Here is a 12,215-nt window from a genome sequence, read left to right on the forward strand (position 1 = left end):
CAACTCGCTTGCTTTTTAAGGGCCGTTTTAGCCCACTTTTATTTAAACGAAAGTTCAAGAACATACGTTTTCCATGCAGGGGTGTTCACCATCAAAACAAATGAAACCATTCAGCCTCCTGGATCTCTTTATCAGCCCTGCTGATTAGCTGTACCTCTGTTTAGCTGTACCTCTATTTATGTGGGTCACCCAGACCCCTGGTTAGTCCCAGCACACAGCGTTGGACTCCTTCCAAAATATTCTTCACACAGCTAGCAGCCCCTTGCTGCTCTGGCTCCCACCTCTCCTAGGTGGAGCCCTCCTGACTGCTGTCTGCCGGGGTGGAGCCCTCCTGACTGCTGTCTGCCGGGGTGGAGCCCTCCTGACTGCTGTCTGCCGGGGTGGAGCCCTCCTGACTCCTGTCTGCCGGGGTGGAGCCCTCCTGACTCCTGTCTGCCGGGGTGGAGCCCTCCTGACTCCTGTCTGCCGGGGTGGAGCCCTCCTGACTCCTGTCTGCCGGGGTGGAGCCCAGAATCATGGTTTGGGCCTCTACAAAAAGGCCTGCACACACCTGTGCAATCAGTGTGCTGGCTGCTCTCAAAACCTGGACCCAGGATTGGAGATTCCACCCTCCCAAATTTCTTAGAAATCTCCAGACCACAGGTCCCAAAACAGGCTTTACAAACCAAAGATGAAACTGATAAACCAGTTTCCTCTGCATTACGTGAACTGCCTGGTGCCCCTCAACCTGTATAGTCGAGAATCCGTGATTTCCATCACGGCAGGATACCGCACTGCCACAATGGGTTTTTTATTTTTTTAAGGTTCCCACACTTCTTTTATGTATACATTTAAAAAGGAAGGCCAGAAGCAGAACACAAAGAGGAGTGACAGAAAAAACGATCAGCAACTATATTTTAATAGACTGACTGCCTAACTTGCCAAAATTTGAAGACTGACTGGTTGCCCTGTATAACAGCACATTATTGTTCTTTGCACCATTAGTAAGTAAAAACCTAGCTCATATTGGTACAGCTACTATATACCACATTGTGCTTACCGTACGGTCACGCATGGCTAGAATGCTGAATTCTTCCATGACCCCATATTGGTATGAATCATTTTCCAGCTCCTTAAGCCGTAAAACACTACAGCAAAATACCAAGAAGCAAACATATAAAATTATGTAACACAAGGGCAGTATTCTATTTGGCAATAGCCAATTCTGAAAAAGAAAAGCAAAAAAAAAAAAGGGAATGGATTGTTACAGTGGACTGATCATGTATGGTTTAAGTATATATTTATATGGTGCTATATCTTGTGCAAATTATGTCAGAGTAAAGTCAAAAATATCCATATGCAAACTATTCCACAGGTTTGTTCAAATTCCAAACCACTTACACAATCTGTGAAATTCATAAAGAATATTGTCTGTCTCATGGTAGTGTGATAAAGGGTGCAAATTATGGCAGCATAAAGTACATGTTGGTAAATTGTACAAGAATCTGTTACAGAACTGTCTCAGACAAAATTTTGTGCAACACAATATACTCCAACATGGAAGTGGTCTTGATTATCTCCATATTTCTTATCACTGATCAGGCAGGATTTTTATTATGAATCTGTTGCAGCAATAGCAACAGACAGTAAAGCTGTTGCAAAAAAAACATGTTGCGCACATCAGTACCAACAATGAAAATGTTACACAGGTTTCATGAAAATGCTTCTGAATACATCCAGCCTGCCAGAAATATGTCGTAAATGCTTTACTGACTCACCCTCAATATTTTGTTTTCAAATTATATTATTGCTTAGTGCACCATTACATTACTGCATGGAGTTTCATCCGGCACTACGAAGACGGTAATAAGAGAGAACCAAGAATTCTAATGCATCCTACCTTGGCTGTTTTTAATCAACAACAGAACATGTCACATTTATTTAGTAATGGGGATCCTATTTTCTATCTAAAGGTTGTTAAAATACTTATCAGCAGATTTTTCAAAGAATGCCCTCATAATGAATTTTTATCGTGTTCTTTTCTACCCTACTTTTATGGAGAACTTCAGACATAACTTTTTTGGAGTGGGAAAAGTGGTAGAATCTATTTTTGCTAGATTTACTGTTTGTGTTCCCACTGCAGCCACTTTTCTCTCCTTTATTTCCTTTCCTATAGACATAACAGGAAGTGAGATAAATTCTCCCCAGAATGAATGAAAATCTTAAAAATTTAACTGAACAGGATTCCCTACTGGGAGATTTTTCCTCTACTGCTTTTCTTGTGCTTTTTCTTGCCCAAACTTGAGGGTGGATTAAACCATGGTATTATGTTTTACCTTTTGTTTACATTTGAATGATAGTTAGATTATCAAATCATGAACTGTTACAAAGATATATAGACAGGTTTTATATTTTTATGCAGTTACTATGTTATCTTGCTTGACATTTACCATGTCTTTTCAGGAAAGTGATTGCAGAGGAACTGCAGATGGTCACGTTATGAAATATGTACAGGGCTTAGATCAAAGGATGGAAACACTACATGATCTGCAGGTGTGAAAGTGACGACATGTTTTGTGTTGAAAGCGGAAGTGATGTAACATTCTTTTGCTTCTGCTGTGTGATGAGACACCTAGCTAACAGGTGAAGCCTCACTTTCGTCATTCGCTGCGTGCGCTGCTAGTAACACGGAGTCATGTCAGAGCTTACAGAGCTTCAAAGAGGGCAAATTGTTAGTGCCCGCTTAGCTGGTGCCTCTGTGACTGAAGTTGCCACTTTATTTGCCGTGTTGCAAGGTCCATTTTCAAAGGTTATGACGGCATATACAGTTTCCGGGAAACAGGTATCGGATAAGCATAAGCACAGTTGACATGGTCAACTGACCAAAAGAGACAAAAAGGAGATTGCGCAGAATTGTGCAAATAAATGTACAGAGAGATTGTATAACAACCCGACAGAAAAATATTCAGTGTTCTAACCCTGGAAGATTCCAAACACCTTTCCTCACCTGATTTGATCCGGTCCAAATTGGATTATTCTTTCAGATGTATCTGGATGGAAGTTAATCCAGCCGGGTTCCAGTGAACAGTATTTCAGTTCACGTATGCCATTCTTTGCCTGCAGTAAATATACCACACATAGTAAGGTCAGAAAAAAAACAGGGGAAAAAAAACAAAACACTTGTTTAAAAAAAAAAAGAGAGAATTTCAGGTAACAAGTGGAAGTATCAAGCTGTCTGTGTGTGAAAGGCAGACAGGAGGAGTATTCCAGCATCCCCGGCAGATGTTTTCCAGGATCACCACTTTACAGACAAAAAAAAAAAAAAGTGCGTGGACCGTAAAGTACATTAATGTCTGGACAATAAATCCATCTAATCAGCAGGAAGGCTTTACTTCTTTTTATGCTTCTCAAGGTTTCAATGTACCTTTTAATGACTAGTTCACTTTTAGTAAAAAAAAAAAAAAAAAAAAAAAAAAAAAAAAAAAAAAAAACTTTAATTAGACCACGCCCCTCGCCCCCTATCCTAAACTAATCTAGAAACCCCCAACCCTGCTTATTCCTTCTTCATCGCTTCCTGTTGCTATGCAGTGAGCCTCCAAAAACGTTAACGATTTGTACTGGTCTCTGTTGCGGCTAGTGCTCTGAAAGATTTAATTTAGACCATTATGTCTATATTCTATTTTTAATAAACACTTAACTGGAATAAAGAATGTTTTTCCTTTATTGGCCTTTATTTATGCTTTCAGGCAGTTACCTGGATCATCAGATTACTTTCCTATGTGCATAGTTATGTTAAGGTAATACGAGTGTGCATGATTATAAAATGATAGACTTAGGAAACCATCTGATGAATGGATTGCATATCCAATCACCATTTAATGTAATTACCCAGCTTAGGAAAATGAACAAAGTCACACCAATTAAATTGTACTGCAATGTTTTTGAGGAGAACCTGTAATTAAAATAAGTGACTGTACCGGTTTTCATAAGAGAGTGTTAAAGTGATATTAAAAGGCAGATTTATTTTTTCTTTAAGAACAAACATGTTATGCTTGCCTGCTCTGTGCAATGTCCACAGCTGCACTCCTGCCCCCTTCCTCCTGCAGCAGAGCAGCTTACTATGGGGACACCTGAGCAGGCTCACTCCCTACACACTGTTCTGTGTGTATTCACACACTAGCGTAGTTCGTCTCCAGCCCGCCCCCCCCCCCCCCACTCTCTCCTCATTGGCTCACTGGCTGTGAATGATAGCAGCGGGAGCCAATGGCTTCTGCTGCTTTCTCAGCCAGTGAGGAGGAAGAGTCCCCAGAGAGCCGCTGCTCTCGTGAACATTGCTGGATTGAGATGCAGTTCAGGCAAGTATTACAGGGGCTGCTACACACAGAGGATCTTATAAGCCTCATGCATAGAATTGAGCCTATACAACCACTTTAAAATCAGCAACCCTCTACTCACATGACCAATGATGAGGTATAAGTCACTGTGAAAGATTGCGAAAGACTAGATTTAAAGAATGTTCTGGAGAGGCTCCTGACTGTCTAGCTCTGCCTAAACATTGGTCCCCCAAGATCATCTAGAACAAACCATACAGTCAATGCGTCACCACTGGCCATATGACTGGGTGCCACATGGATTCAAAAGAACACGTATTAAGAAATGGAACTGGTTAGAGCATATTTTACGAAACAAAATAAGCAGGTATTCAATTTGCGAGGTAGGTCTGCTTTAACATCAGACTAAAAATGTTAATACAATTGACCTGGCAAGAAACATGTTAGCATTGCCATCATAACTGGCACTATTGCTTGAATTAACAAGCTAAAGCTAGTTGAGTTGAAGAACATGAGATAACTAGTAATGATAATAATAATAAAATAATGTAAACTTATGCTATAAGTGAGTGCTACTAGTGGCACAGAAATAGTGAAGTGATGATTGCGTCTTAGAGTGACGCATCAATGTAATACAAGCCAAATGTTATGGTGACAATGGTGGTAAGTCCAATCTAGAAATATAGCAGTCCATGGTGGTAAGTCCAATCTAGAAATATAGCAGTCCATGGTGGTAAATCCAATCTAGAAATATAGCAGTCCATGGTGGTAAGTCCAATCTAGAAATATAGCAGTCCATGGTGGTAAGTCCAATCTAGAGATATAGGAGTCCTATTTCTAGATTTGACTTACTACCATGGTCACCATAACATTTGGCTTGTATTACATTGATGCGTCACTCTAAGACGCAATCATCACTTCACTATTTCTGCGCCACCAGTAGCGCTCACTTATAGCATAAGTTTACATTATTTTATTATCATTACTAGTTATCTCATGTTCTTCAGTGCTGCATATTTATTTTTCTGTTTGTCATTTTAAGGTGTTGAGGTTTTACCTTTCATATGCTAGCTGCTTTTTTTTTATATATTTCTGCGCTCGCAATCACTACCATTACACTAGTTGAGTTGATATGGTGAACAACAATAAGCAGTAAACCTATAGTAGCTAATTAAATCGCACTGGTAAGCTGAACTATTAAATGTATTATTGTAAATACAAGCAGAGTAAGTTCCTGAATTTAATCTGGTATCAGTCTCTCATAAACCCTGTAAAACAGAGCTGGTGTGTAAAAGGAACAAACACAAGGAGCCAATCAGTTTATGTGCTGACAAGATGCATGCTGATAGGGGGAGAAAGACTGATAGAAAGAGCCCCTCACTATGCCGCTTTTTTCACTGTTCAGAAACAGGCTTGGATTGGTCCAGGACAACTTGGGCACAAAGGAAAGGAGTTGCAAGATGGTGATCATCAAAATAAATTTTATTTATTTTTATTTTTTTGCAGGGATTGAAAGGTGAATACACATTTATTGTGTATTCTATGTAAACACAGATTAATGTGAATACACAAACTTGATAAACTTAGTAACAAATATTAAACTTACAAAAATAAATACTGCATTTGTACGGAGTTGCCTTTTTCCATATGAAATGAACATTTTACTATTGAAAGGTATTAATTCTCATGAGTAGCTATTGAGGGTGTCGCCTCCTGATATAGCCACCCTCTTTAGCATTAATCAAATCCTGGCTCAAACATTGCTATTCACGTCCTTCTCTGCTGCTCCTTGCCACCCACTCCCAGGCAGAATGACAGCCAGCATCATTGGAGTGCTTCTTGTAAACCCAAGCGGTCATGGACACACCCTCTGGGGGTACATTATAACACTGGCCTAAGGTCACAGTACTGCTGCACCGAACAGCGTTCACACATTTCAAGGATCGCTCAGTGCTAAAGTAAAAACTACCTATCACTGGCACCAGAAGCTGACATTATTTTTAGGAATAAGTCAAAAACCTATAAAAAAGGACAATTAAGCAGTAAATACAACATTTCCAAATTTAAAAACCTTTGGCAAGTTGGGAAAAAAAAACAACTTTGTTATATCCATTGGAGTGGTGCAAATAAAAATGTTGTTCTTGTCAGAAATTCAGAGCTATTCTGTGTCCTCTGCACACTTCCTGTGCCATCTCAAAGAGCCCTCCTAGTTCTTATCTTGGACTACAGATTGATTAGTGTTCATATTGTGTAGATCTGACACTTGGAAATGTGCATGCATTGCAGATATGTACTCTATATTTTTAACTGCTGAGAGAAAGCAAACCATAGGACAAATCGTAGAGATTATACTTGCTCAGTGATCCCTATGATTGAAAAAAAAACAATCAATGTTACCGATTTCAAGCTTCACCTGCGAATTCAGAATTCTAGTGAACAAGCACTTCAGGCAGTCAAAGGCACTCTATTGTACAAGGAGATTGTTCACCTTCTGGGGTTCCAATCCTTCTTTTAAAAGGAAGGGATCAAAAGTTTTGTATGCAAGCTTCCATCACCACTGGACATAAATCACAACCTGTGAAAGCCCTGGAGACCTACCAAACCGTTTGAGGACAGGCAGATACCTCCTTGCTGGACATCCCATTTGAAACCCATAGGGGTTAATACAGAGATACCCCATTCACTTTCAGCTACACCAGCCTCCAAATGTGTGTTTCTGGAAACTTGTGTTCAGTTCAGGAGCATTTTTGAGGTCAGATGTTGAACAAAAAGACCCAACTCACAAATCAATCAATGTCACAAACCATCCCAAAGGTTTTAAAAAATTAATGTTGTAGACTACTTGAGTTCTTCCACACCAAACTTCTCAAACCATGTCTTTATGGACCTGGCTTGGTCACAGTCATGCTGGAACAGAGAAGGGCCTTCCCCACTTTTGCCACAAGGTTGGAAACTGTCTAAAATGTCTTTCTATCTTGTAGCATGAACAGTAACCTTTACTAGAAACGTCTGAACTCAGTAATTTAGAGGGGTGTCCACATAATGCATATAGGTAGGTGCGACGGCCAGGTGTCCACAAAATGTTTGGAATCATATCTACTCATCTATGGCCACCCAAATAAATTTTACATTTCTGCCAATAGACTAAAACCTGCTTATCGTCACAAATGACAGTAAAGGGGAACTGCATATAATCTATATTAAGACATTTCTATAAATGTAGAGAAATGCACAGAGAAATGTATTGAGAAGAGGGTTTTTTTTTTCATACATTAAAATTAAACAAAAATAATAATAATAACGAATAGGAATACCAACAAATTCAGGCTCAAAGCATGGAATTGTTGGCCTTCTAGTATGGATTTCCATTTTTTTTTTTTTTACACCAGCTATACCTCCAGTGTGACCTGGCCCTGTGCCAACAGCTTATGCATAGAACTCATATGAGTAGTCATTGCTTTCATTTGCCATAAACTGTACTAGAGCTTTGGTACAGAACAGGCCTGGTGAAGGCACAGACCATTGTTATTAGATCTGTGCACATACAGGGATCCTGATATAAGCATTCGGTTCAGGAACAGATCACGCTTGAGGCAGTATTGCTGTTGCTTAAAATGAAACCAAAGCAGAAGACTGATATTACCAATTCGTCAAATACTGATAACAGTGGTTAATAATAAAGTGCTTACAAGGTTGTGATCATCCATGGAGCGGATGTGATAGATTCCTTTCTGTGTTTTCTTGTTGGGTGTAATTATATAATGCAAGGGATAGCCACCCACTTGAAAAGCATTTTCTAGGCAAGGAACCTCAAAGAGAACTGGAGGTCTTTCTACAGGGGAAAAAAAAAAAAAAAAAAAAAAAAATCAAGCTTCATTTCATGACGTGACAGGATAAGAGAACAGTGATGTGCAGTAACCCAGAGCAGCCACACTGCAGCTTCAGTTATATAGTACAAAGGAGAGCCACTTTAGTTAAGATTCATATAATTTTTATTATTACAAATATTATTACAAATGCAGCCTACTTCTGAGGCAACTGGGTGATCCGGCGAAACCAGTCAGGATAGCGTTTCCCCATTTACTCTTACTTGGATGTTCGATGCCAAACATGATGAATGCATTGCCATTTACATCTATGTGGGAACGATCCCTTTATTACTTTGAATGACTGGCACTATTATTCAATGGTTGCTGCACCTTTTTTATGGACACATCTCCCTATGGAAGTTGTTTAATGTAGAATGAGATCTTCAGTTATCCAGTGGTGTATGGTAATTAATGGCTGGTGTGCAGGGGAGGTTTTAGAATTTATCCATATTGATCCTCCTCTAGACAACGTTCCCCAAATAGACTCTAAGAGGGGGGGGGGGGGGGGAGGGGATTTTGCATACTATAATTATCCTCCTCTGGACCACACCTGTTGCTAGGATTCATTGAGAACGTTCTCCTTTCTCCTTGATTTTTAGTCTATTAACCACTGGAATATTTGGAAATATACAGTCGTGGACAAAAATATTGGCACCCCTGCATTTCTGTTAGATAATCCACCACTTCACCCAGAAAATTGTTGCAATTACAAATGTTTAGGCATTCTCATGTTTATTTCTTTTGTTTGTATTGGTATGACACAAAAAACTGGAGAAACAAAAAGCCAAATCTGACACATTCCATGCAAAACCCCAAAAAAATCGACTGGGCAAAATTATTGGCACCCTCAATATAATATTTGGTAGCACACCCCTTGGAAAACAGTAACTGAAATAGATCGCTTCCTGTAACCATCAATGAGTTTTTTACACCTTTCTACTGCAATTTTGAACCACTCTTTTCTAACTGCTCCAGATCAGATTGCAAGACTTCCTTCTCCCAACTGCTGTTTTTGAGATCTCTCCACAGGTGCTTTATGGGATTGAAATCTGGACTCATTGCTGGCCAGTTCAGTACTCTTCAGCGCTTTGTCTGAAACCATTTCTGGGTGCTTTTTGACATGCGCTTTGGGTCATTGTCCTGCTGTAAGACCAATGACCTCTGACAGAGACCCAGCTTTCTGACACTGGGCCCTACATTGCACCCCAGAATTCTTTGGTAATTTTCTGATTTCATAATGTGATGCACATGGTCAAGACATTCAGTGCCTGAAGCAGCAAAGCACCCTCGAAACATCAGTGAACCTCCACCATATTTGACTGTAGGGACTGTATTCTTTTCTTTAAAGGCCTCATTTCTTTTTCTGAAAACAGCTTTACCAAAAACTGTAATGTTGATGTTTCTGTCCACAGCACATTCTCCCAAAAAGGTTGAGTCAATTGTTCACCATTTTAAATGGTTGCAGGAGTGATTTCTATATTGTCAGCACCTGTTAATTGATACAGGTGAGTTTATTTACAAATTATAGGAGCATCACAAACCTGGAGTGCAATTATTTCTTACAATTTTGAGAAGGTGCCAATAATTATGTCCAGTCCATTTTTGGGGACAGTCCTCTGCCTTGGTTTCATTTTAAGCAACAGCAATACTGCCTCAAGCGTGATCTGTTCCTGAACCGAATGCTTATATCAGGATCCCTGTATGTGCACAGATCTAATAACAATGCTGTACTAAAGCTCTAGAACAGTTTATGGCAAATGAAAGCAATGACTACGCATATGAGTTCTATGCATAAGCTGTTGGCACAGGGCCAGGTCACACTGGAGGTATAGCTGGTATAAAAAAAAAAAATGGAAATCTATACTAGATAATGTTGAATTCGACCTGAATTGCTTCATTAACAACTTCTAATTAGGGCCTATTACCCCTAATAGTGACACCTTATGGGGCCATACCCCGTATCAGTTTAGGACTTGTTATATAATAACCATCCCTATGTTATACTGCTTAAATGGGCCTCTGTGGCTTCTCTCAGTTTCCAACATACTCTATCTTTTTATATTTATCCATATATGTATTCATGCCTTCTGTATGTACCTCCCTATTACGGGGGTCCTTGGTATGTATAGTAGATTTCATATATTCAATGGAATTGTTTTTCCCATCAGTGGTATTGTATGGTGGCTGGCATGTGTAGAGTGCCGCCTTAGGGTGCTCAGCCCTGTGATAGGAGCTTGCACCTTATTCATTATGATTTGCAATTAGGGCCCCAATATTTCTAATATAGATACCCCTAGGGGTTACACTTTGTATTAGTTTAGGATATGTTATCCAGTAACCATCCCTATGGTGTACTGTATTAATGGGCCTCTGTGGCATTTTTCGGTTTCCAATATTTTATTTTTTACACATAATTTTTATATTCCATTTACTTTGATATTTACCTCCATACAATGGGTGTTTTTTGGACCCATGCTAGATGTCATATATCTTATGGGCTATTTCTTTCCCTCTGTGACATTGTATGGTGGCTGGTATGTTAGAGTGCCGCCTTAGGGTGCCCAGCCCTGTGACCGGAGCGTGCACTATATCCACCATGATTACTTCTAATTGGCGTTTATTTATCATCATTTTTTATATATTTTTTATATATTATTTTATATTATTATCTATCATTATTCTACTTGCATTCACATTTATCGTTCTGGCGCTGTTATTGTTTTTATTACCTTATGGACATTTATCCCGGCATTGAATGCAAGGATTGCCGCATATACGCATAGAAGTTTGTCCTCGATATAGGACTCCAAGCTAATGGCGGCTGGCACCGCCTAGTAGGAGTGCCGATTGACTAATCCACCCAATAAATTAGGCTCCACCAGTAGTAGGCGTATATCCTGATGAAGTCACGCGCTTGAGTGACGTAACGCGTAGATACGCCAGTGGGAGGAGCTTTTGACGACCGACGGCCTGACGTCATATCCGGCGTGGGCGCCATCTTGGTGCTCCGTTTTCCAATACAGTACACCCTTGGAGTGGTGTAAAGGCCTGCTTGTCCTAAGACCTTTGTAAGTAGTTTTCTAGTATTGTTTTTACTTAATAAAAAGGTTTTACACTATACCAGTCTCTCTTGCCTCACTGGTGACCGTATGGGAGAGTCATACTGGAGAGACACCACAGGTATCATCTGCTGCTGAGGCGTACTATCTGCTGCTGAGGCTTACCTATCTGCTACTGAGGCTAGTCAAGTGGAGAGAGATATACTTTCGCCGCCAGAGAGATCTACCTGTCACCTGGAGGAATATTTTATTCACCACTCAATGCTCTTTGGTCCCTGGGGGCCTGAGCAGGAAGGTGAGGGGGCACCCCAGCCTTAGAGGATTGGCACATTGCAGTTCACACCTGCATGAAGTTTGTGTGATTTACCAAGGACACTATGCACCATTTGTCACTTTAATGCATGTCATTCTTAGCCATCTATCTCACCTCAGTTAGATGTCATTTATAGATGTCATTTATATATCTCACCCCCTATAGATGCTAGATATATTCATTTACTCTATTATCTTGTCATTATAGCGCCGTATTAATTGTTATATATATTTTAGTTGATGCTTTTGGTGCTGTGGCTGTGGCACCTTTAATACAGGCTGCTTCTATCATTTATTTTCAAAATAGTGGCGCAAGAGATTGTTCCTTAATCATAATCTATACTAGAAGGCCAACAATTCCATGCTGTGAGCCTAAATTTGTTGGTATTCCTATTCGTTATTATTATTTTTTTTTCATTTTAATGTATGAAAAAAAAAAAAACCCTCTTCTCAATACATTTCTGTGTGCATTTCTCTACATTTCTAGAAATGTCTTAATATAGATTATATGCAGTTCCCCTTTACAGTCATTTGTGACGATAAGCAGGTTTTAGTCTATTGGCAGAAATGTAAACTTTATTTGGTTGGCCATAGATGAGTAGATATGATTCCAAACATTTTGTGGAAACCTGGCCGTCACACCTACCTATATGCAATCTGATCTG

At 39.7% G+C, this 12,215-nt stretch overlaps 1 protein-coding gene across 5 annotated transcripts in view; it reads right to left on the reverse strand.

Annotated features, from left to right (window-relative positions):
• DCAF17 (DDB1 and CUL4 associated factor 17) overlaps positions 1-12,215 on the reverse strand; it is a 55,024-nt gene that overhangs the window by 15,085 nt on the left and 27,724 nt on the right. For all 5 annotated transcript variants that reach the window (XM_089690522.1, XM_089690520.1, XM_089690521.1 and 2 more), the window contains 3 exons: positions 8,000-8,142; positions 2,987-3,096; positions 1,040-1,127 (listed from right to left, as the gene is read on the reverse strand). In XM_089690522.1, coding sequence (XP_089546648.1) covers positions 1,040-1,127; positions 2,987-3,096; positions 8,000-8,142 — 341 coding nt within the window. The remainder of the gene's footprint in view (positions 1-1,039; positions 1,128-2,986; positions 3,097-7,999; positions 8,143-12,215) is intronic.

The sequence above is a fragment of the Staurois parvus genome, unplaced genomic scaffold (genome assembly GCF_062004578.1).
Source record: "Staurois parvus isolate SC_StPar_1 unplaced genomic scaffold, SC_StPar_1.0 ptg000530l, whole genome shotgun sequence".
Classification (NCBI taxonomy): Eukaryota; Metazoa; Chordata; class Amphibia; order Anura; family Ranidae; genus Staurois; species Staurois parvus.